At 41.3% G+C, this 24,071-nt stretch overlaps 4 protein-coding genes across 4 annotated transcripts in view; 2 read left to right on the forward strand and 2 right to left on the reverse strand.

The window, feature by feature from the left end:
- Window positions 1-1,915: 1,915 nt before the first annotated feature.
- On the forward strand, window positions 1,916-3,472 carry LOC311492141 (SLC35A4 upstream microprotein-like; the record flags this gene model as incomplete). Its single annotated transcript, XM_084550320.1, has 3 exons — window positions 1,916-1,973; window positions 2,322-2,420; window positions 3,275-3,472. The coding sequence occupies exons 1-3, from the start codon at window positions 1,959-1,961 to the stop codon at window positions 3,470-3,472; spliced, it is 312 nt and encodes a 103-aa protein (XP_084406446.1). The 5' UTR covers window positions 1,916-1,958.
- A 541-nt stretch (window positions 3,473-4,013) lies between these two features.
- Window positions 4,014-5,785, forward strand: LOC311492140 (putative UDP-sugar transporter protein SLC35A4). Its single transcript, XM_084550319.1, has one exon. The coding sequence runs from the start codon at window positions 4,033-4,035 to the stop codon at window positions 5,008-5,010; it is 978 nt and encodes a 325-aa protein (XP_084406445.1). The 5' UTR covers window positions 4,014-4,032; the 3' UTR covers window positions 5,011-5,785.
- Window positions 5,786-11,957: 6,172 nt separating this feature from the next.
- cd74a (CD74 molecule, major histocompatibility complex, class II invariant chain a) lies at window positions 11,958-17,530 on the reverse strand. The gene is made up of 9 exons (XM_084549698.1): window positions 17,338-17,530; window positions 15,526-15,698; window positions 14,395-14,486; window positions 14,218-14,265; window positions 14,043-14,126; window positions 13,867-13,945; window positions 13,126-13,326; window positions 12,965-13,033; window positions 11,958-12,858 (listed from the first exon to the last, which is right to left on the reverse strand). Exons 1-9 carry the CDS (start codon window positions 17,424-17,426, stop codon window positions 12,851-12,853), a joined length of 843 nt encoding a protein of 280 aa, XP_084405824.1. The 5' UTR covers window positions 17,427-17,530; the 3' UTR covers window positions 11,958-12,850.
- Window positions 17,531-19,666: 2,136 nt separating this feature from the next.
- LOC311491696 (bifunctional heparan sulfate N-deacetylase/N-sulfotransferase 1-like) overlaps window positions 19,667-24,071 on the reverse strand; it is a 45,010-nt gene continuing 40,605 nt past the window's right edge. The window contains exons 11-15 of the mRNA XM_084549697.1: window positions 23,551-23,725; window positions 23,282-23,452; window positions 22,703-22,812; window positions 21,868-21,970; window positions 19,667-21,774 (exon numbers count right to left, since the gene is read on the reverse strand). Of these exons, the coding sequence (XP_084405823.1) occupies window positions 21,655-21,774; window positions 21,868-21,970; window positions 22,703-22,812; window positions 23,282-23,452; window positions 23,551-23,725 (679 nt within the window). The 3' untranslated portion in view covers window positions 19,667-21,654. The remainder of the gene's footprint in view (window positions 21,775-21,867; window positions 21,971-22,702; window positions 22,813-23,281; window positions 23,453-23,550; window positions 23,726-24,071) is intronic.

Consider the following 24,071-nt stretch of genomic DNA (forward strand, 5'->3'; position numbering starts at 1 on the left):
GTGAGACGTAGAAACTAGCATCGCCTCTTTGATGATTACTCACAGAACTTGCCAATACGTCACCTTCAGCTGCCAGTTCATTAAGAAGGTCAGACGTAATATAATTCCAAAGGTTTTGAGAATGACACAAGTATTGGTTTTCACTAAGTCTGCTGCTTCAGTGTTTTTAGATCTTCTTTGTCAGATGTTACTATGGTATACTGACGTATAATTACAAGTGCTTCATTGTCAAAGGTTTTTATTGACAGTTACATTAAGTTTATGCAAAGAGTCAATATTTGCAGTGCTGACCCTTCTTTTTCAAGACCTCCGCAATTCGCCTGGCATGTTGTCAATTAACTTGTGAGCCACATCCTGACTGATGGCAGCCCATTCTTGCATAATCAATGCTTGGAGTTTGTCAGAATTTGTAGGTTTTTGTTTGTCCACGGGCCTCATGAGGATTGACCACAAGTTCTCAAAGGGATTAAGGTCTGGGGAGTTTCCTGGACCCTAAATTTCGATGTTTTGTTCCCCGAGCCACTTGGTTATTACTTTTGCCTTACAGCAAGTTGCTCCATCATGCTGGAAAAGGCACTGTTTGTCACCAATCTGTTCTTGGATGGTTGGGAGAAGTTGCTCTTGGAGGATGTTTTGGTTAAGTTCATTTTCATGGCAAAGAGGGCCTTTGCAATGAATTGCAGTTCATCTGATCTCTCTTCATAACATTGTGGAGTATGCAAATTGGCATCATAAAAAAATGAGGCAGCAGACTTTGGGAAAATTAACATCTGTGTCATTCTCAAAACTGTAATCTACGGCTGTAGATTGCTCAACTCCACATCTGGAAGTAAAGAACACAGAGCCGGGGGAAGACAGACATGATAGAAACATCATTATCCAAGACTACCATGAAGAACAGACTTCACAGGAACCAATAGAGCGGGTTCATAAAATTTAGGAATAGATAAAACAAAAAAGACCTAGATCTAAAACAACAGGCCACATTTTGCTTGAAATCAAAGCTTACTAAAGCACAGTATTCATTTACATTATAATATATTAGTATTTTTAGTTAATTCAATGTTATTTTCATTATTATTATTATTATTATTATTATTATATACAACCTCTGACGTCCAATGCGCTGTTATCAGGGGGCGGGGCAACGGGGAACACATCCCGACAAGGGGACTGACTCGGACACAAGACCTCTAATAGAAAACAACACACTACACTGCTGTCATCGGTAATGACTTACAGTAAAAGATAATGGGTATGCAAACAGGAAGACAAGCATTCCCTGAGCCCTCTCCATGAGCTGCCTCCACGCTAAAACCATTGGCTTTTAACTACCAGCGGGGCCGTGTAATTAAAAAACTAACAAGTATCCTGGACAATGCCAGCCACCCTCTGCACACGACCATCAGTAACCAGAGAAGCACCTTCAGCGAGAGGCTGCTCCTCCCAAGGTGCAGGACAAATAGACTGAGGAACTCTTTTGTCCCCCGTGCCATCAGACTGTACAACCACCACTCACTTGGGGGGAGGAGGACAAAAAGGAAAGGGCCTGAATGACTTTTTTAACTAATCTGCAATAGTAAAGTAAAGTGCAATAACAGTGTATGTACAGTCATGTACAGTCACAATATTTATTTCTCTATTTATGCAACAACCATGTACAGTCAATATTTATTTTTGTATTACTATTTTTATTATTCTTCACTGGGTGTATTGGTATTCTGGGCTTTTTATACTGTCTCCTACATGTATGTCTGAAAGTGCTGGTTGCGATGGAGATGTCAATTTCCCTGCGGGAACCTCCCAAAGGGATCAATAAAGTCGTCTATCTATCTATCTATCTATCTAATTCCTACAAGACACAGCGAACAGCAACTTTTCAGGCCGTACTAATCGAGCTGACGAAGCTAGTATTGTCAGGCGTATGAGTCGAATGCCGAGCAACCCACTGAGCAAAAATGGCGGATGACAAGGTTAGTGAGTGAATGCGGTGTGTGTTGAATTTTATTAGTTTCACGTGTCTCGTCTGACGTTTGGCAGCGCTTAGGTCTGTCATGTTAAAACTGATTTACTGTGGCGAAGTTCACTAAATAAACAGAGCCGATCGGCCCGTGAGCTGGCTCAGTTCAGGTGCTAGCAGCTAAGCAGAAAAGTTCGAGGGAACATTGTAGGTATTTGATTAACTAACTAGAAATGCTCCTCAGGGGAATGCTGTCAGTGCGTTTATTAGGTTTTAACAGCAAAGTCAGCCGTGTCATAGTTACATTCAGGATGATACTGTTTTGCTAATTCATAGTTTTGTCGAAATGCTCTTATTTTAGGATCCTCTGAAACAGCTGAAAGATCTAACGCAGCTCAAAAGTCAGCTGGAGGAGATTCAGAGGCGAGTAGAGAACGAGGTCTCTGCAGGAATCCCCCAGGTAAGTTATTACAGATGTTTTAAAGTGGGGTTGTATGGTGTATTTGTACACATAGATTGTAAATTGGAGATGTTCTGATCACTGTCTACTATAGGTAATACAGTGATTATGGACAGGTAAAGAAACCTAACTATCCATTTAAATTTGATCTAGTTAACTAACTCAATACAGCAATGTTCAGTTGTTTAAAATACATATTGTATTTGTAAAATACAGTATATAATCCGCACTGGAATGCATGTGTAACCGGTGTGATCTTGCGTTGTGTTTTTCTTTTTTTATGTTTTATTATTTTTGTGAAGGAGGGAGACGTATTGATGTCCTTTCAATGGTCTTTATTCTCTGATAACAAAGATGAAATAAAAACAAATGGATGATCAGCTCGATCTCCCTCAAGCAAGCCCCTAAAATGTAGACATAACACAGATAGATATATTAACATTAACCCATGAAACGAGGCCCAGTAAAGCATAAAACATATGGAAAGAAGGAAACTGATCACCTCTCTCACAGAAACCAAAGACAAGAGGGAGAGTTTTGGCGGTACAAGGGCCTTTATAGAAATATGGGGTTCCCCGAAAAAGGAACACAGGCTAACTGAGGTTCCGCCCGAGGGGAAGTAGCTCACAATTATCAGGTATGTTAAACAAACAACCAAAAAAAAAATACATTTTGTACAATTTAATAAGAAGCATAACCCCTGTTACACAGGTAAATAGGGAAACAGAGCCCCCTCATTCACACATGTTTTTATTATTTAAATGATATTACATGTCTCCTCAGGCAAGATAATTGGACTGCGCTAAAAATCCTGCTGTCTCCTAGTTGACTTATTGTAGTTTCTGCTCTTGTAGGGAAGCTCTGTGTTGGGCTCTCCGTTTCTGAAGGGCTTTTTGGCCGGCTATGTGGTGGCCAAGCTCCGGTCCTCTGCCATCGCGGGCGTGCTGCTGGGAACACTCTCTGGCATATACGCGGCACAGAACTATCAGGTGCCCAACGTTGAAAGGACCGTTAAAGAGTTAATGAACAGCTTCAAAAAAGGACCAAAGTAATCTGGGCTGACCGTCACAAGAAGAAACACTCGTGCAGCTGCTGTCTCTCGTGACAGGTCGGAATTCAAGATTTCCTCCGTAGACGGGATCACGGATGTTTTCATTTAACTGGAATTTACTGTGAACTCGGTGAAAAAGACCTTTTTTGTTTGTTTGTTTTATGTTTTTTTTCTGGTTAAGGATACCGCTGTTTCATTTTCCGCTTTTATCTGTGCAGTGTTCATATCAGACATGTAAGAGTTTGTGCCTACAAGGTATTAAGGTTTGGTCCTTCACATTTCATAACCTGTCTCAGTTCTGTTGCCTGGAGCAGCGATTTATCACCACAAGATTTTGAACCTATCCTGTTTAAAATAGACACTATTTCCAGATATTTTCGTTTATTTTTCAGCTTAAAACAGAGAATAGTATGTCTGTATATACACCATTAAGTGTTTTAATGAATATTTAAATGCTTGAAATTGCTTATTGTTTCAAAATAGCTTAAATTAATTATTTTGCACTGTAGTGAGCATTGAGATTTTCTAGATATTTAAAGTGTTAGTTGCAAATCATCAGGGATGATTGTGATCCAGAATGTGGGGCCTGGTTCCCCATCGAGGATTAAGAGGCAGTGGGTGAAAAGGGTTAAGTGGGGTGTCCTCTTGGGGCTGATGGTCCTCATCTATGGCTCTCACGCACCACTTATCACTCTCACCAAAGTAGAAGGTCAAGTCCCTTTCAGCTCCTCCTCGTGTGTTGTAATGATTGAATTAGCTAAACTCCTCATATCTCTGGCGACGCTTGTTCTAACTGCGGGTACATCAGCCTTACATGCTCCTCCGCGACTAGTCCTAGTGGCCCCCTACGCTGTCCCCGCTATACTCTACGCCCTCAACAATAACCTGGTTGTTATTATGCAGGCCTACATGGATCCCAGCTCGTACCAAGTACTCTCTAATCTTAAAATTGCCTCCACTGCCCTGCTGTACTCCCTCTGTTTGGGCAAAAGGCTCCGGCCCGCTCAGTGGTTTGCCTTGGGGCTCCTCATGGTCGCAGGGTTGTTCCACAGCTACAGCAGCCTGGATCTAGAGGCCCCCGAGAGAGGTGAATCTGAGGGAGACCCCAGGGTTCACATCACAGCTTGGGGGCTTTTCCTTGTGCTGGTGTACTGCTCTCTTTCAGGGCTGGCGGCAGTTTACACAGAGAGGGTGCTGAAGAGCCAGAAGCTGCCCCTCAGCCTGCAGAATATCTACCTCTACATGTTTGGAGTGGCTATCAATGGGTTGTCCTCCTTCTCTTCCGCAACAAGCGACAAGAGCTTCCTGGAGGGCTACTCGTGGGTGGTGTGGGTCATCATAGCAGGACAGGCGGCTAATGGACTCCTGATGTCCGTGGTTCTCAAGCATGGCAGCGGGATCACTAGACTGTTTGTCATTTCCTCTTCCATGCTGGTTAATGCTCTGTTGTCTTGGGCCATCTTAGGTTTGCAGCTCACTCCTTTTTTCCCCCTACCTGTTACAATGATTGGACTGGCAGCTTACCTTTATTACAGATAGTAGAGTCTTAATCAAAGGAACCACGAGGCCAGTTTAACCCTCAAAGAGCCCTCAGTACAGTCGGCCTTCGGGTTTGGTTTATTTTCTGCCTTCTTTCCATCTGCCTTGGACTTTTTCACTCAGATTCCAACACATGTGTTTGACTTGTAACCATTTTACCATTAGTCACAAACGATAATATAGCCGATGCCTACTTTGACAGAGTGAATCTTATAAGTTAATTTAAAGTTACTATGTTACACTGTTGCAGTAAATATATTTCATAAGTGAATATTGTATCTTAAATCGAACATTTCTTCTGAAAAAGTGCTGCTACTTTTTTTGTATCACATTCTCTGCCAGAACAAAGCCAGAGACAAAGTGTTATACAACCAATAAATGGTCAAAAAGTAAGTTTATTCATTTATTCATTGTTTATACGTACTTTGATTCACAAACACATTCTAATCATATATTCATTGCTGCTGGGATATCAGGTCAGCCGTGGGATCACCTCGCACTGCTAGAGTATCTTTTATCTCTCCCAGCGCTGTAAAGAAGAAAAAAAAAGAGTTTAGTTTCTTATCTTTAATGCAACCCACCTGTCTAGTAGAGGTTAAGAGGCATATATTAACCTTTACGGAGTTGTTTGTTGTCAGCCTGCAGTTGCTGGTTCTGGGCGGACAAGTAGATAGCATCCTGCACAGCTTCCAGCAGCACGCTCCTGTATCTGCTCTCCGAGATTTTTCTCTGCTCCTCACTCACCTGACGAAACACTCTGAACACCTGCAGAGCCATAAAACGACAACAAAAACATAGGGGCGATGCAGGATGGACATCTGCTGAAAGACACTTCATGTAAGCTTTTATCAAGCAGCCAGTTATGAAGAAAGGGACGGTTACTTAGTGAAATAACTTTCTACATGTTGTATTTTATGAGTGCATTTAGCTTGTTCTATCAGAAACTGAGGCGCAACTTCAGTAGGAAATATCCTGATACCATTTTGTTACTTGAAACCAAAAATGTACGTTATAAACAGTTTTTAACACCACAGGTAATTCAGACATATATTTACTAAATGGCTCTTGCATCTATTGGTAAGACAGTAAAAATAATTATTAGTAATAAAATGTATAGGTGACATCTAACGCAAGTTTCTTTGCTAAGCACACTAGCTCTCACCTGCAGGCTCTCCTCCCGCAGACAGTGCAGCTCTGCTTGGTGCCTGTGATACTGATCCTGGAGGTCTCTCTCAGCCTGCTGGGCCTCGGCACGCAGGGCCTCTATCTGCAGCACCAGGACCTGCCTCTCTCTGGTCAGCACCAGCAGCTCCCTCTGAGGGCCTTCTGTCTGACGGGGGAACGGATCCGAACCGTGAAAAATGTAGGGTGATAACAGGATTAAGTTGCAAATGCAGTCTTCCCACTGCCCACCGTGAATCCAGCCTCGCGTGAATTTAAACTGACTCAGCATCAGCACTCGGCTAAGATAGATCACGAACGGAGTAATGTTGAACAGTGGCGTATCTCATTATCTCACCGGTAGCTGTTCCTGTGCCAATTCTCTCTCCATTTTCTCCACCTCCTCCCGAATTAATCTCACATGGTCCTCCTTAAGTAGCCTCCTCCGCTCCTCTGCTTTGCTGTATTCCAGCTGAGACTAATCATTAAATTGGCAAAATCAACATCTTAGCGTGGGTTGAAAACTCTGGTACAGATAAATTGATTTCAGAAAAAATCGACACAGACTTGTGAACACATTTACCAAACGTTCATGACCATAATTACAGAGTGATTTCAGAAAACTCTCCAACCCTTTCACCTTTTCTACACATTATTGATTGACTTTATATGTGAGGACCAAAAACAAACCAAGTCTAAAAAACTCACTGTAGCTCCAGGGCAAGTGTGTATAAACTCTCTAAAGATTTGAGCACAGTGATCTCAATAATGGAAATTTAGACGTGTCAGGGCTATTTCTTATGTGGCTGCCCTTTGGGAAGGACTACCATCCCAACTGCACTTCATCATTCAGTGTTGCTCTCTATCATCCCTAAAGCATGGTGGTGGTGGCAGCATCATGTTAAAGGGTGACTTCTCAGCAAGAGGGACCGTGAGAGTGTTTTTCCAGACAAATGCAGATATGTCCTTGGGAAAAATCGGAGACTGTGGAAGAGTCTGGATTTTTGAATGAAGGAGAAATTTCAGAAATTTCAGTGCTGCTCAGCACCTGCTAACACCATCATCCCCAGGGTAAAGCATGGTGGTGACAGCATCATGTTAAAGGGTGACTTCTCAGCAGGGGCAACTGTGAGAGTGTCTTTCCAGACACATGCAGAGATACCCTTGGGAACAATCTGAGACTGTGGAAGAGTCTGGATTCTTGAATGAAGGGGAAACTTAAGTTTTTAATCTCTAATTAATATTACTTATGTATATATTACAGCAATTTAGTATGATGGGAGATTAAAAAAAGAAGAAGCAATTTTACCCATTCAAATTAAATCTGCATCATTTGCAAGAAACATATAGTATTCAACGTGAAGGCATCTGAATACTGTACAGTACAGAGAGTTTAAAACGTGCGTTACTTGTTGACAGGGCGGAGATTTCCCCCCAACGGCCCCACTCTTCAGCGTCTCCTCTCTGAGAGCTTCCTTCAGCTGCTGGATTCTTGCCACCCTCTCCTGGACTTTTTCTACATTCCCTTTACCTTCTGTGAATGTAAGAAACACACAGAATATGGTGCTCATGACTGGTCCTACGCACATAAAGTGAGATTTCTTTGAGATTTTCGCAGCAGGCTACCTCTGATGTGTTCTTCCATCTCCCGTCTCAGCTGCTCCTGTAGGTATTTCACTGCTTCTGTGCTCTCCATGTGCTCAGTGTGATGATCTCCAGAAAACTGCTGATTGCTACTCAGTGGCTTGTTTTTCTGCAGAATAAATGTAAAACATGGAAGTCATCTGTTCACACAAATGTAACAATATTTTTTTTTACGCTAAGCTTGCAAATTAAGGTAAATAAATAAGACTGAGACCTTTATCTTGTCTGACTCTTCCCTCCTCTTCTCCCATGACTGATTTTTCACAACCTGTCGTAGCGATCACAGAAAGCACTCTCAGCTACAAACTCAAATAGACCCAAAGTGACGTGTGCCGTGAAAGCATTATTCAGTATTAGTCTCATTGTGTCAATTACCTGCAGAGTTTGAGTCAGCTCAGCAAGCCTGTAAATGTGAACTTCACTTTCCCCCTGTGACATTATCACTCTTCTTAGATCTGCAATGTTATCACGAATCTCTCGCTCAGTTGTTCTTGGACTCCAGCGACCAGCGCTTGCTTGAGTTACCAAACGCCTCACTCTCTGGGCCAAATCTAAGGCGCAAGGCGTCTCGTCATCTAGAAGACCTGTAGTCAGGTAACCAGAAATCTGTTTCACATCAGCTCAACACCAGTTTCTAAGATAAACATGTGACGCATTTGGCTCAGAGAACCTCTTGCCTTGAGGGTTGATGCAGTAGATGAGGACTGTCCTGCTGTTTCCTGTTAAGGCATCATTAAGGAGGAAAGGGAGGAGGTTGACGTTGATCGTGGCGGTAGAATTCGGGATTTGGTCCAGAACCTTCACCAGTGGGCTGACACTGGAAAACATAAACAAAAGTCATGGCGGAAGATCTTTAAATCACAACTTTATTGGAAGCAAATAATGTTTTCACGGCAAGAAAATGATGGTTGTTATTAATGAGGTGAAGCCAGCAGGCTGCTGCCTTCACATGGCACACCCCTTCAACGCCACACATATCCATCCTATAACATATACAGTACGCCCTTTAATCATACTCGTATAAGCTGCTCTGCTCATTACTTCCCCACACGCCTGCACACACCTCTTACTAAAAAGCCTTGCCGCTGCTTGCTGCCGCTGCCGCTGCCACTGCTACTGACAGCATTTCAAAAGGCACACCTCCTCCGAAGAATCCACATTATTTTTCTCTGAGTCTGGCTTCCCTTTTGGAATAACGTTAATATTGTCACTCTGCAGTCCTTAAAGGGATGTTTCCTTGTGAAGAGAAACAAGGTCTGAGCTTAAAGTTAACACTGTAGTTATTCTGTATTTCCATAATACTCTCTTCCACGGGAGCTGACTGTCAGAAATAACATTAATGTCACATTACTGGCCCACAGATACGGCCCGTTCATTATTTTTTTTTTTGGTTCCTTCTGCATCTCTCTTATCTCTTAACTAATGGGTAATGGGTCTCACTTCTCTTTTCCATTCTCTAGATAAAACGATGTGACTGATGGATGACCACAATCAGAATAATGCTTTGGAAGTTAGTCGGTCACTTCATTATTAGCTCCTCCGGCCCGTGTAATAGATAGCTCACTATATCTCACTGACCCTCTGAGGTCAGTCCTGCTGGCTCCTCCTGCCAGGCTGAACAGCTGCAATCTGCTGCGGCAGACATCTGACTCCACCTCCTCTGGATGAAGTTTCCACTCAACGGCCACTGAAAACAGGGAGCTGCATCTGAGAGAAACGCACACCGTGAGCAGGTAACAAGTTCATCCATACAGAAATTTCAAGAAAGGCAGAGCTGACTGACATCAGGCAGAACAATCAGTAAAAGCGACAATCCGACAGTAATACACTCTAATTTATTGAGATTAACTACTGTAATTAATCCATTGAAAGTAATTCAGTTAATGGATTACATGACCAGAGGTTTTTTTGTTGTTTTCTTTTTTTTGCCTACCGGCTGGAAATGAGCCCTGCATTCGTCTTTAGAGTTTCCCTGCATGTTTCATACAGAGTGTAGGCTTCGTCCGCTGAGCACACACACACCTCACAAAGACCTCCTACAAGACTGAGAAAAACAAAAAAGACGATTTTTGACATTCCCTTAAAGGTACACATGAGTTTTAACTGTCACATAAATAATATTTCATTGTGACACACCTTCCGAGGACTGGATGTGTTACAGGTTGAAGAGTCTGTTTGTTGAGGCTCAGCAGGTCCACTGCACCGCCATCTGGATAAAACTGACATTAAACAACACTAGGCATCATCCATATATTGCATTATGTCTATAATGCACATATGTTATTAAATGGACAAACCTGAAGAAATGAGGCAGAAATGAATGACTCTTCTTTCCCTTGTGACGCTATGCAACTAAACAGATTTGCCAAGACCTGAAAAAAGAGTCAAGAAAAAGATTAATAATGCAAAAACATCAAATCTGCCACTATTACGTGTAGTCTGGTTTGGGGCTCGACCTGTTTGATGATCCTGCAGTCAGTCAGAGCTGTCATCACCTCTGTGGAGGCGCCACATAGCACCAGTGCTGCATTATACCCACTGGATATGGACTCAGTGAGAGGCTGCAGGAGCTCAGAGTGCAGACTCTGCAGATTTATATTCAGACGTTTAGCTCATCACAACATTTTCCGGTAAATATAAGGTTTGGCGTAGCTCATGCAGGCGTCGGAAGCTCTTTACCTGTATGTTATCAGCAGTCACAACTTGGTCAAATGAGAAGGACTTTGCATCCTGATTGGATAATAAAACACATTTAAGTAGCGCTTTAGAGGACAGAGAGATTTGTAACTGCTGTAAACTAATTTAGTCTTTTACCTCATCCTTTGCTGATTTGTAGTCAACGCCACGTCCTTCCTTACAAATAACCACACTGTCTTTACACTCTGTGTATTTAAATAATAATAAAAAACAAAACTTGAGCAACTCCCCTGTAAGAGCATGACACATTTACAGTTATTTGTTTTTGCTTTACCTGGGTTTGTAGTAAGTAACACTCCCACTCTTAGTGCTCCAGATCCCTCACCTGTCTGTTGAAAGTTGGAGATCAAAGACTCAAACGAACCAAGACTTCATTATCTTTTCCAGTATTCTGCCATTATACACATTCACTAGTGTAAAAAAAACAAAACACCCATACACCGTGCAGCCGAAAATATACTTACAGGTGCTTTCATGTTTACAGTGGCCATCATGTGCGTATGCGAAACAGCTCTGCCGCTGTCTCACCTGGATTTCCTTTCAGTGGGATGAATCATTAATGAGGCTGAATACTTTCTCTGGTCTAAGTGATCAGCGTAGAGTTACAACTATAAGCCGAGAGGTCACATCTAGGTTGTTCATTAAGAAATAACATCCAGTTGGTATCATTTTAGGACATGTAACATGCAGTTGACAGATGATTCACACACATTTAATTCTTTTTAGGTCATTGTGACGTTGTTGTAATATAAAAACATATTAAATTCGTTAGAAGCTGATTCATTTATTGGTTTCCATTTTAATCACAGATCAGCTATAAACCATTAAAAATGAACCAATTTTCAGACTGAGAAAATCCTGTTGCAGTTATAAATGTTTACAATAAATGAATCCATGAATAAATGCTTAATAAGCTGTCAATAGACTTTTATTCCCTCTGTGAAGATGAGAAATCTTAATGTTGTTAGTGATGGCTTATATGTGATCATCCAGTTGGATGAGTGGCGAAACATCTTCAGAAAACGTCCAGTTTTTAACCACCAGCCACTTTAACACTTGTTCAATAAACGAATGATTCTCAAAAGGATTTTCTGCCATTAGTGTTTTCCCCAAATCAACATCATCCACACCTCTGTCACTTGTTGTTCTGTTTCACACATTTCCTCCACGAGTGATGGAACCCCCCCCCCTCCAAATCGTCACATCAGTCGAGTCTTTCGCACATTATCTCTACAAGGAACAGCAAACAGGAAGCAGGATGCTGTTATCTGATGCTAAAAATGTGTCTCTCTTGTACGAGCAGGAAGAAGTGAATGAGAATTAAAGCTCCAAAGAATGAACCGAGCGACTTTGAGTGAAAAAAACTGAATGAGTCTTGTACGCTTCTCTGAAAACTAGGTAACGATACCACATAATCCATAAATGAACCATCTCACTGCAGCGAATCAGGTTAAAGTTTATTCAGGCCTTGTTATGACTACAGCTTTAACAGTAAATCCACACAGCGTGGCGTATGCAAAGAGTGCAAACTGTGTTGTTAGGAGAACTTTATTTAACCTTCTTAACACAAACTCCTTCAGGTCAGAGTCCCTTTCTCACATGTTTACATTCTTTAAAGGGTAGGTTCACCCAAATTACATTAAAAAAAAATAATCCTCTCAGCTCTCACGCCCAAGCAGATGTTCATTTGTGGTCCTCCTGACACTGAAGACATTTAAAAAAATCAAACAGCCCCACCTCTTTCCAGAAACGGTGTCCCCTCCACTCTGAACAATCCACAGACCTCACTGTGACCAGTTTTTCACTCTGAACTACTTTTTAAGTGCTGTGGATTATCAGAGTGGGGACACCATTTCTGGAAAAAGCTGTTTATGACTGGTTGTGTATTTTTTAAATGAACATTCCCAACGCTGCACTCGCCATGAAACAATCTTCCATTTCCACAAAGCCCGGCAAGTGAGGCTGGAACTACTTCCTCTTTTTTTGTGTGATTGGGGTGAACTGACCCTTTAATCTTTCTTTTACAACAAACACATTTAACACTCACATACTTTAATGTAGATTATATGAACACACCCCACAATAAATTTCCCACAAAGGACAAAAATTAAAAAGATTAAAAGCGCTAACATGTAACAGGCCTCTATTTATTTGATTTCAAGCAGCTAAGTAGCAAAATGATTAAAATCAAGGCATTATGTGGAAGATAAGCTCACCAAGAATCAAAACTGTCATAATGTGACGGTAAGCAATACGTTTATTATAACCAATTTGTCATGTTTGCTCTTGATTGCTGGATGAAAAGAGACACCTTGTGTCACGCCTTGCTGCGTTTGATTCAGTGATCTGGAAAAAAAGAGAAACACAACAAGTGACGATGTGTGAAAAGCTTTAAACGAATCATTTAGATCTAAGCACAAGTCAGGTTAAAGAATTAACCCAACGCACTCACCCTCCTCTGGGTTGAAGGTCTTCTGCATGAGCATGGGTGGGACCATCATGCGGCGGAAAGTGGGTGATGCTAAAATTAAGAACAAACAAATAAATAAAAACGCAATCAGCCATCATCCATAACGTCCTCGCATAGAAGGTTTCTGAATCTGCGCCCCCTACCTCTGTGGCAGTCGGGGCGGCCGCGAATGCTGGTGCCCTCGATGGGGTTGCCGCTCTCGTCCACGCACCAACAGAAGCCGGTGGCGTGCCAGCACTGCATGGGCTTGTAGCGGCCCTGCTCATCGCACTGGGGCTTGTATGAGCCGATCTTGCTGCCTCCAGGGGCTGCCTCCATCTGGCACTTGGTCTTGATCAAAGGGGCTAACCGACGGGAAGAGGCGAGAACATTGGGGCGTTAAAAGGCTATTAAATAATGCTGACTGCACGGCATAATTTGGCAGGTGTCAGAGGAGAAAAAAGAAACAAATTCATGTAAATGTAAAGATTAACACCTAGTTTATATCTGGTCCTGTTTAAGAGTTAATCTGAAGCTAAGGTCAGCCGGGGTCACACCGTGAGGAAAGGCAATCATGTGGGGACCCATGACTTGTCTTTACAATAACAACCATAATACCCCATAAACCTATCAAGGCCCTACAGTGGATTGAAAATACTTCACAATCGCCTCTAGGGGCTCCCTTCTATCGATCTATCGCATGTCAGATTTTGCTAGTCTGGACTGCCTGTGTTCGGTATATTTGATTTGGTTGTTAATGGAATTTGAACATATATCTTTGCCCAGGGTCCCCCAGAACCCAGGATCACCACTGAGGCCAGCAGCTGGTAGCTTAGGATAGCACAAATGCAACTTGCATCCGATGCTATGGAACAAATGTGGGAGAAAGAGAAAGTTGTAGTAACCTTGCTGAGTAGGTGGGGCTGGAGGCTTCTGCTGTGCCAGCTGGAAGATCAGCCAGTAACGCATCCAGGACTCGAATTTCTGCAGAGTGCAAAACATGAAATAAACATGACTGACAAGCTCGTGCGATTTATCTTAAGATATATTACTTTTCATGAGAGTGTATGTGAGGCTTCACCTTCCAGTCGCTCTCATTGACCTGCTGCTTCAGGCTCTGCAGGTTGGCCATGAAGGTCTCATTGAAGTGGGGCAGCTCTGAGTCCTGCACAAGACATTACCGCGTTTATAGCGACAGCGGTGTACCAATGTGAGAACTGTGGATGGTTCAGAGGAGGATGATGATTGCAACATACCTGCATGAGATCCATCAGCTGCTTCTCCACACTGACGACGGCAGTGTCCTGCAATTACAGAGGAAAGAGAGGAGTGAGACAGTATATCTATATAGAAACTGAAGGTGCAAGTTTCACACGTGAGCATCTACTCATTTAAAATCTTACAGTTTGTGGGAGACACCCAGACACACTTACCTCTGAGGATTTCTTGGCGTCCTCCTCAGGATTGAAGTCCATGAGCAGAGGCAGAGTCTTCATGGGCATGGCCATCCTCATTGGGGCAACAGCTGAAAGACAATTGAACAGTTAAAATCAAACAGAAGTATTTTAGTATTATTTTGGTCAAAACAACATAAAAATACATAATCTGGACGTAAATGAAAGCAGTGTTACCCATACAGTGTTCTCATAACGAATCGGAAATATTTTTGCACGTTTCAAACAGCACTGTGCTTGTGATGTTTTTCCTATTGCCCTTAAAAGTATCTCTCTTGCTATTTGTGTTGTTCACTAAATTTACCACCACTATTTAAAACCTGATGTTTGTGCTCTTGACTTCAGACTATGGAGATTTAAATTAATTAAAGAGAGTAGGTCAAAACCCGAAGGAAACGAGGAAACGAAACGTTAACTAGCTTAACTTTACAATAATAATAATAATAATAATAAATTTTATTTAGAAAAAGCGCCTTTCAAGGTACCCAAGGACACTGTACAAATTAGGATAAGAAAGGACATAACATAAGTTGGACATGGATACAAGGATACACATATATACATAGTTAGATTGAAAGTCAACTATTGATCATTTATTTAATCTGACACACATTTGATCATAGAATACTACTTATCAAAAGCATTCAGTTTAGTCTCCCTGTATATAAACTGCACAGGTTGCTGCTATTTGTCTCTAAATCCAATATTTGCGTTATTACCTTAATTTAAAGACGGACTGACCTGATACGTAACGCAGGTTGTTTTTATGGGCTGCTGTATGTGTTGTTTTGTGCAGCTATTTGTGTGTCGAGAATTTGGTCTCGAATCAGTTAACAATGCAGTAAAAAAATAAAAAATAAAAAAAATACAATTTTAGAATCAAGATGTCACATCTTGAAACCTTAGAACAATGATATCACCACAACACTTCGGTTTCCAGACCAGCTTTCACATCAACTTCTGTAAAACGAATTCTCACTTCCCTCTCCAACTCTTCTCCTTCCTCCTGTCTGATGAAGACTATCGCTGATGAAGACTATTGCTGATAAAGAGGCGTCCCTATTTGACCGTTGCTCTCTCTGCCCTTTTGAGATTTCAATTCCCTCTTACCTCCGTGTGACGTGCGGGTCACCTGCTTGCTCATCCTCTCTGAGTTCTTCTGCAGGGTGTGGATCTGCTGCTTCTGGTTAAACACCATGTAGGCGGTGAAGACCTGGCTGGCCAGCAGAAGGCATGCCAGGGTCGTCAGGCCGGCCACCTTCAGGGCGCGGCTGTTGGAGCCCCTGGGAGACAAAAAGGGAAAAATGTTTAAGAGGATAAAATAGCAGGAGATGGGATAAGAAGTCTGTGCGCGGGGGTGGAAGGTGGGAGCAACGTGATGCATAGCAAAACTGAGAACAGCCAAAAATGTAGTTTAAACTTTTAGAATAAATTCCATGGTATCAGAGTGATCATGGGGGATTTCTAAAAGTGCAGCCAGAAGGCGGGGTGATTTATATCGACCGTCCGGGACAGCAAAAGAGCTTAAAGGGCATGGTCAGAAATTTCTGCCAACAGTCCCACACATTTTATGATGACGTGGAAAATGGTCAGTAATCAGTAAATAGTTTTACTGATTGTGGACATAGCCTCTGTCTTTTCCTTCCATTCACCCTTGATTACTGTCGTTTGGTTTAACATGTCCTTTTTAAAATAAATATTAATTCCTTCAACCTTTATTAGATAACTGTAGCAAAGAGATGGACAGTATAAGTAAGGAGAGCATGGCCAGCTCCATCAGAGACAAACCAGGACACAGCTGCTGCTGAGGGTATTGTCAACCTTAATGGTATCCACACTAACTACTCTGTGACTTCCACAATCCACCTTTGAATTCTGTTAGTTCTGTAATAAATAGTTTTAAGCATTGTGTTTCTGTGTCTTTAAGCGAATGTGGAAGAACACGTAAAACAAAAGTATTTTGTTCTTTACAACACCACATCTAAATAAAATTGGGATATGATTATTATTAGTTTTATATTAAAAAAAGAACAAAAACACACAAGAAAAACTGAAACTTAAAAAGAGTTAATTATTATCCAGCTTCAGCCAATAGAATGAGTGTGTCACTAGTTGCTAGGCAGACTCCTCCCGGATGTTGCAAGGAAGTAGATATTCAGCTACGACCAAGACCTTACTTTAGACATATACAGGTGTTAAAAAAATATATTCTCTCAAAACGTGCTCAAAATGTTTATATCTGACGTATTTCAGTTCTGTTAAATTCAAAAGTGAAACTTCAACCCAATGCATGCATTTGTATAGGTGCGTATGTAAACAATGACTAATCAGACGCTTTAATAAATAAATCTGATTCAGAGAAAGCATTATTAATGACAAATCCATCTATAACAACCATTTAGTCAGTGTTGTCAGAGAAACAGGAAGCCCTTAATTCCCAAACATGACTAACCGACCCTCCACGATCAAATATTTTAACACTTTCCAGAGAGAGTTAAAGTATAAAGCTCATGACTCTTAAATATTTTAAACGTGAAATGTAGAAAACCGACCAATGATAAAAAAAATTTGTACTGAGTCATTAAACAAAACCAAAGAGAGCGTCACTAGTTACTAGGCAGACTCCTCCTTAGATGGAAAGCCCCTGTATGTCGCACTAGCAATAGTAGAGATGTGAATTAAAATAAATAGATACATTTAAAAGATTAAATTGTTAATTGCCAAATGAAATGGAGGGAAACTACTGGTGAGTGTTTGCTACTAATTTCAGATGAAAAAAATAAAAATAAATTCAAGTCTAAGTTTTGCTGTGATTTCTCTTTTATAATTTGGCTAAAACAAATATTAAAAAAATAAACAAAATGATAACAGCAAAACAAAACACGTTTGCTAGTACAAATATATTCTACAGCCTCCTCTCACCCTCTTGGTGCTGCAGGTCCAAGAAGGGCCTGTTCACTGCCTGTCAGGCTCCCACTGCGCTGGGGGACATCTTCTGCATGCTGCTCCATCTTCTTTTTTAAGTTTCTCTCAGTGTCTTCTTCAAAGCAACAAACTGGAGAAAGCCAGGCAGATCAACCACCTAAATTGTGACTCAAATGAGGAAGGAGCACCGAACAAGTTCTAGAGAAAGGTGAGAGACGCTGTGGGATGGATGAGCGGAGAGAGCTCTGATTGGTCGAATTTTAACAGCGTCACTTGTTCACACAGGCAGACTACAGTGAAAGGAGTTTGTCTGGTTGTTGTTTTTTTCCCCTAACTCCTTCTGTAATACTCTACTTTCTGTTGTTTTCATTACTTATAAGCCAGCATTGTTCATAAAATGAATTTCTAAATGTAGATAATACTCCAGTAATAATATTATTGCTAATTTTATAGTTCAACAGTTATTTTACATCTTAGTAAACTTACCATTGCTTTATAAAGAAAGTAAATGAAGGTAAGAAGGAAAAATACTAAATATTTGTGCATATATATGAATGCACATATAATATTTGACGTCTATTAGGATAATTTCTTTATGCACCAGTCATCTTTCTTTACACTGTTTATTTACTGAAAGAAGAGACGAGGCTTCTTTATCAGCTTTGCTTGTGTGTTTTCCCTGACAGGAAATTAAAATGCACTAGCATACACTTATTGTCTGTTTTGGATTTGGTTAAACATCCATAAAAAATATTTAAGAAATCAAAAATATGCTTTTCATACAGGTACCTCCATTCACATTTGAGATTTGCAGTAAATAGATTAATAGACATCTTTATTTAGTTTGACAGCGGTTTATTTCCTGGTACAACAGAAGAGGCTTCTTTGTTGTTGTTGTTTTGTTTTTGTTTTTTTGTGCAGTTAAATGGACGACAATACATTTCAGGTCCAGTTTAGATTAATCTATTCATCAGTCTAAGGGACTTAAAGAGTTGTTACGTTTGTTTTGTTGCTGAACAGACTGGTACTTTACTGGCAAGTATTCAAGCTGTCTGTTTCTCGAAAGTACCTCATCATGAAGTGAAACCAAATGAGAAACCAGTCTGCTCTTCAGCCACCCTCAAACCAGACGGCAATAATCGGGAAGGCTTCCAGAAATCTCTGCAGGAAAAAGCGTTTACCCTTATCCTTCCTGCTTTGAATTTACACTGACCCGTGAAACAACAACAACAAAAAATACACTGCCAGGCCAAAAAAAAAAGTCGCCACCTGGATTTAACTAAGCAAACAGGTACGAGCCTCCTGTTGGATAATTACTGCATGGGCGGTTATCTTTTAGCTGGCAACAAGTTATTTAACCCCAGCTGATGCAATGAATAGCTTCTCATTTCTTAAACAGGCATGTCGAAAGACACATCCTGTGGTCGTGGGAAAGATGTTAGTCTGTTTGAGAAGGGTCAAATCATTGGTATGTATCAAACAGAGAAAACATCTAAGGAGATTGATGAAACTACTAAAACTGTGTTAAGAACTGTCCAGCGCATTATTAAAAACTGGAAGGATAGTGGGGAACTATTGACTTCGAGGAAGAAATGTAGTAAGAAACAAATCCTGATTGATCGTGATCTGTGATCACTTAAACATTTGGTGAAATCAAATCAAAGAAAAACAGCAGTAGAACTCAGGGCTATGTTTAATAGTGAAAGTAAGAGCATTTCTACATGTGCAATATGAAGGGAACTCAAGTGGCTGGGACTGAACAGCTGTGTAGCCTTAAGAAAATCACTAATCAGTGACGCTAACCAGGAAAAAAAGGTTTCACTTTAATAGGGGGCATAAAGATTGGACTCTGGAGCAATAGAAGAAGGTCATGTGGTCTGATGAGTCCAGATTTACCCTGTTCCCAGAGTGATGGGGGCATCAGGGTAAGAAGAGAGGCAGATGAAGTGATGCACCCATCATGCCTAGTGTCTACTGTGCAAGCCTGTGGGGGCAGTGCTATGATCTGGGGTTGCTGCAGTTGGTCAAGTCTAGGTTCAGCAACATTATGTTGCCCAAAGAATGAGGTCAGCTGACTACCTGAATATACTGAATGACCAGGTTATTCCATCAATGGATTTTTTTCTTCCCTGATGTTCACGGGCATATTCCAAGATGACAATACCAGGATTCATGGAGCTCAAATTGTGAAAGAGTGGTTCAGGGAGCATGAGAGATCATTTTCACACATGGATTGGCCACCACAGAGTCCAGACCTTAACCCCATTGAGAATCTTTGGGATGTGCTGGGGAAGGCTTTGTGCAGTGGTCAGACTCTCCCATCATCAATACAAGATCTTGGTGAAAAATGAATGCAACTCTGGATGGAAATAAATCTGGTCAAATTGCAGAAGCTTACTGAAACAATGCCACAGTGAATGCGTGCTGTAATCAAAGCTAAAGGCGGAAATATTAGAGTGTTTTTGGCCGGGCAGCGTATTATAGAAGCAGAAGCTCAGATGAGTAGAAGAAAAGATCCAACTTGTGAAAAATACAGTGGTGTTTTATTTGCAAATTAAAAAGCACCGACAATATTAGTTACACTGTAAAAATTATTGACAACAATTACAAATCTTTATCATACAGTCCAGGAGATTAGTACCATCGTTGCTGTTATGTGTTATCACTTAATACTTTATATGGAGAGACTCAGTACCTTTGTACAATAGTTGGCAGTGAGAGGACACGAGAGGAAACCATCTTAGCGACACATCTCCGCACAATGAAAAGAATCCAGACTCCCCTCAGAACAGCACTGACATTTCACACCATGAGAACGGGCTGATGCAGAGTGTAAACCCAAACACATTCAATAATTTAGGTCTACCGAGGGTTTATGTACATTACAAAGTCAGGAGATAATGGGCCGACGTGTGCGTCGTTATTATATTAGAACATTGTACAAAACTATTGCAGTAAGAGCAGCTTTTTGTTATCTATGCCTGACATCTAGTTGCAGTGGTAACACCTCGACCGACAACCGCGTGTCTGTATGGTCTCTCTGGGCGTTCGGTCTGTAAGCCTGGTGACGTTACAGCTTATTTTACCCAGAGACAGCTTTTTTTTTTTCTCCCCACCTGAAACTTAAAACTCCTCCAGTAAATGAAATGAAACAAGAACAGAAGACAAAATATACAGGAATCCAATGAGAACAGATTTTTGTAATGCACAACCTTGTTCTGTACACTATCAAACCAGAGTGTTCAGTTAATACAGTAGCTAGCTTAAGGTCTTCTTCACAGATTGTTGTAGGAGCCGTTTTGTTAGTGTGCTTTCCAGTATGTTCAGAACCGATGTTCACTAAAATATTGTGCTTTCGACGCCTGTCCTTACCGTCCCTCGCTTTAGCCAGTACAGTGGTCGTGGAGCTGACTAAAGAGCAGGCTGAGCCAAATAACAACTGTATAAATAACAGCACTGTACACCCGGCCTATATGAAAACGACTAAGATGTTTGAGTTTTGGTACATTCTACAATAATACATTGCAGTCCGCGTTTTAGAAATGTTAAAACAAAAAAGAACAACAACAAAAAAAAACTTGTAAAAGAAACAAAACTTTAAAAAAAAAAAAAAAAAAAAAAAAAAAGAACCCTCGAAAGTCCATGTGGTAATAGTTTAATGAAGATTCTGTCCTGGCACTTGTAAATGCGATAACTAGATTCTACCAAGGCCTATCAAGTAAGGCTACAACATGCAGCCTGAGTCAAGACTGTCCTCTCACACAGACGCTTATATCAAATGCATTTGCAACCAGGGCCTCTCCGTCAACCAGGCTGCCATCTGTTACAGTCAGTACTTGCGCTGCCCGTTTCGATTTTTTTGCTCCGAACGCCACAACTCATCGCCGGAGACAAAGGTGAAAGCGTTTCCGTCTCTGTCACCCATTTCTCCAGAACCGAAGACAGCTCAAGCTTCACTTCTACTTTTTATTCCTTGCTTTGATTTCCAGGAAGTAGTCGAAGATGAGAAGTAGAACAGAGAAGTGATTATCAAGCACTGAAGGTCCCTCATGTGCGTCACCGAGTCTTCCCTGTTTCTTCTTCAGGACATTAGGGCTTCAATGTTCTTGGTTTGTCCACTGTTGCCCTGTTTGGGAAGATCACAGTTAAGTTTTGAGTTCTAGTTTGGTATCCTCAAATCTCAACATTTTCCAGTCTCTGCCGAAACTATTTGGGATCTTCAACATTTCAGGCCTGTTGGCCAGCGGGGGCCTCCGGCAGGGAAGAGCAGTGGTTCAGTGTGTGGAGCTGAGGTCTCCTCCCTCCGCGGTGCTGCTACCTGGTGTGGACCAGCTCTTCTCGGAGCCAGCTGGGCAGTGGCTGACCCATCCTGTAGAGCAGCTTGGACAGCTCAATGTTGTGATCCCTATAGTACTCCCTGAGGAACGTTTGAGACTGAAAGACGCAAAGAAGCAAGATGTAAAAACTCAGGAGATTAAATATATAGTGCATTTATTCTGCAGATGATATTTTACTAAATGATCATACCTCAGGGTCCATATCTGGGTATCTGCGTCCTTTACTCTTTCCCAAACACTTTGTCTTCCCTCCTTCCAGCAGCTGACACCAGAAACCTTTCTTAGGGTCAAACCTGAACACAACAGAGATCATTCTAAAGTTACTAGATGTCCCGCAGTTATCTTAGCCTAATAATAAAAATGTATTTCCAGTCCTCTTCCACTAATAAATATGTATTTTTCATATTTTCATTGACCGTCTTACGAGTTTTCAGTTTCACACTTTCAGGCTGTTTTCACATTTATCTGCTGGAGAGCCCACCATAAAACTAACTGTAGGAGGTCTACGTATGAACATGAGTTATCACTTCACAAGTCCAATATACAATTTATAGAAGTGTGATAATCACACTTAGAAATGGAAGTGGAAGAAATCTTGTTTTGAGTGGATAAACTGTTAAACCGAACAATATTTGTATATTCATTCATATTGATTTCAATAAGGACGAACAGCTGATGTGCTTTTAGAAGTCCAATTAACCTTTTTATGGAAAATCCATGAGACAAAATGCATTTTTAAAGGGCGGAGCGATTTAATAAATGCGCGACTGCAGGAGACTGTCAATAACTGTATATAAATATTTCCATTTAATACGTTTTGATCCATTTTCAGAGAGTGGCAGTGAAGTGATGGCAGGAAACAAATGGAGGGAAAAGTGTGGAAAAGATTGTTGGTTTATACGAGAAGAGAAACCGATTCCTGCATTTGCATTTGCCACCAGTGAAGCTGTAAATCAGCCTCTAAATTCATTTATAAACTTGGTGGCAGAAGACAATATCCCGTGGGGGGAGAGGGGGGCACTTACGCTAAGATCTTGTGGTAGTTGATAATGTTGGTGAGGGCAAGAAACTTCTGGATTTTATCCATGATTGAGGCAGGCTCTGTCTTCAGCATCTGTCCATCTAAAACTAACAACTGGGAAAGAATAGAAACATCAGAACAGGACCAGCTGTGCATGTAAAACCTGGAAAGCAATCATTATCACAACCATTTAAATTCTATTCCCGGTTCATCAATTAATTTAGCTTTTTATTACTACAATAACTCAATGAAAACCTGAAGTTTGAATTAAAAGATCTGCTAAACTATACCTTTATTAATTCAAACAGACTACTATTGATATCATTGTTTAATAAAGCGGCATACTTGATCCTGAAGCTAACAAATTTGTGGCCAGTTTGCAGTTTTAATTTTTAAGCGTCTTTAAAAGAGAGCTACCTTCCCTCAAGGTCGAGTGGATTTAATACGCTGACTTCAAGGAATACAAAACACAATTCACCTTTACCACAAACACTTGACTGTTTTTACACCCCGACGTGAGGAGACTTTGGGTTGTTTGTTCGCCGACTGCGTGCTGCCAAACCACAATGCGTGAAAGTAATACCTGGCTGGAGTGGTAGAAGTTGAGCCAGCGCTCCAGGTGGATGGCGTACCATCCCGGCACCAGGCAGCGATTCTGGAGGACCCGTAGTTTGACTGGAGCATCGTGACCGGCAGTGATGACGTCATGGAAGGAGTATTTCAACGCCACTGGGTCGTCGTGGGCTCTTTGGTGCTGTTGAATGCACAGAAAAGCGAACTCAGTGACCTTAATTTAAAAGGTGGACACATCAACAGACCGATAAGGAATGTTTAAGGTTGCCCGTGACAGACCTGGTACCAGGAGTAAGCTCTGTCCGCTGGATTGATGAGGATGGTGATGATCTTAGCTTTGGGCAGGAGAGCCGCAGCCCTCTGAGCAGCCACCTCAGAGTCAAAGTAGTTGGCACTCTTCTCAAAGTAGTAGTCTGAACTGGTGTTGGAGGGCAGAGGGAAGTATTCCATATACCTACAACACAACAAACACAGAAATAAGTGTTACAAGCAGCCACAGCTGATTCAATTTGCTCTCCGCAGATAAGGAGGCTTTCTGTGTTCACTGCGTGGGTGAGCGACCATGCACAACATCTTGGCACCAGGCATACCAAAAAAAAAAAAATCTAACATTGTATAGTGTTATGCAATGTTGATATCTGGGCAGCCCACTCAGCAACGTCCAGCCTGCCAAGTAAATTCTGCGTTGGATTGTTTTCACGTGCTGTGACGCGTGAAGCTTTGCAAAGTTGAAATCAATGAAATTAAACGTACAGAAAAGTCAAAACAACACCTATTTATATATATATTTAAATAGGTGT

The sequence above is a fragment of the Chelon labrosus genome, assembly GCF_963514085.1.
Source record: "Chelon labrosus genome assembly, chromosome: 8".
Taxonomy (NCBI): Eukaryota; Metazoa; Chordata; class Actinopteri; order Mugiliformes; family Mugilidae; genus Chelon; species Chelon labrosus.

Bases quoted from the DNA above. Each gene is read 5' to 3' on its own strand.
- cd74a (XM_084549698.1), bottom strand. From the start codon at position 17,426: ATGGAGCAGCATGCAGAAGATGTCCCCCAGCGCAGTGGGAGCCTGACA. The intron at 14,266-14,394 runs GTAAGTGTGTCT...CTGTAATTGCAG, and splicing joins ACGCCAAGAAATCCTCAGAG to GACACTGCCGTCGTCAGTGT. The intron at 13,034-13,125 runs GTAGGGGGCGCA...TCTTAATTTTAG, and splicing joins CCGCCCCGACTGCCACAGAG to CATCACCCACTTTCCGCCGC.
- LOC311492140 (XM_084550319.1), top strand. From the start codon at position 4,033: ATGATTGTGATCCAGAATGTGGGGCCTGGTTCCCCATCGAGGATTAAG.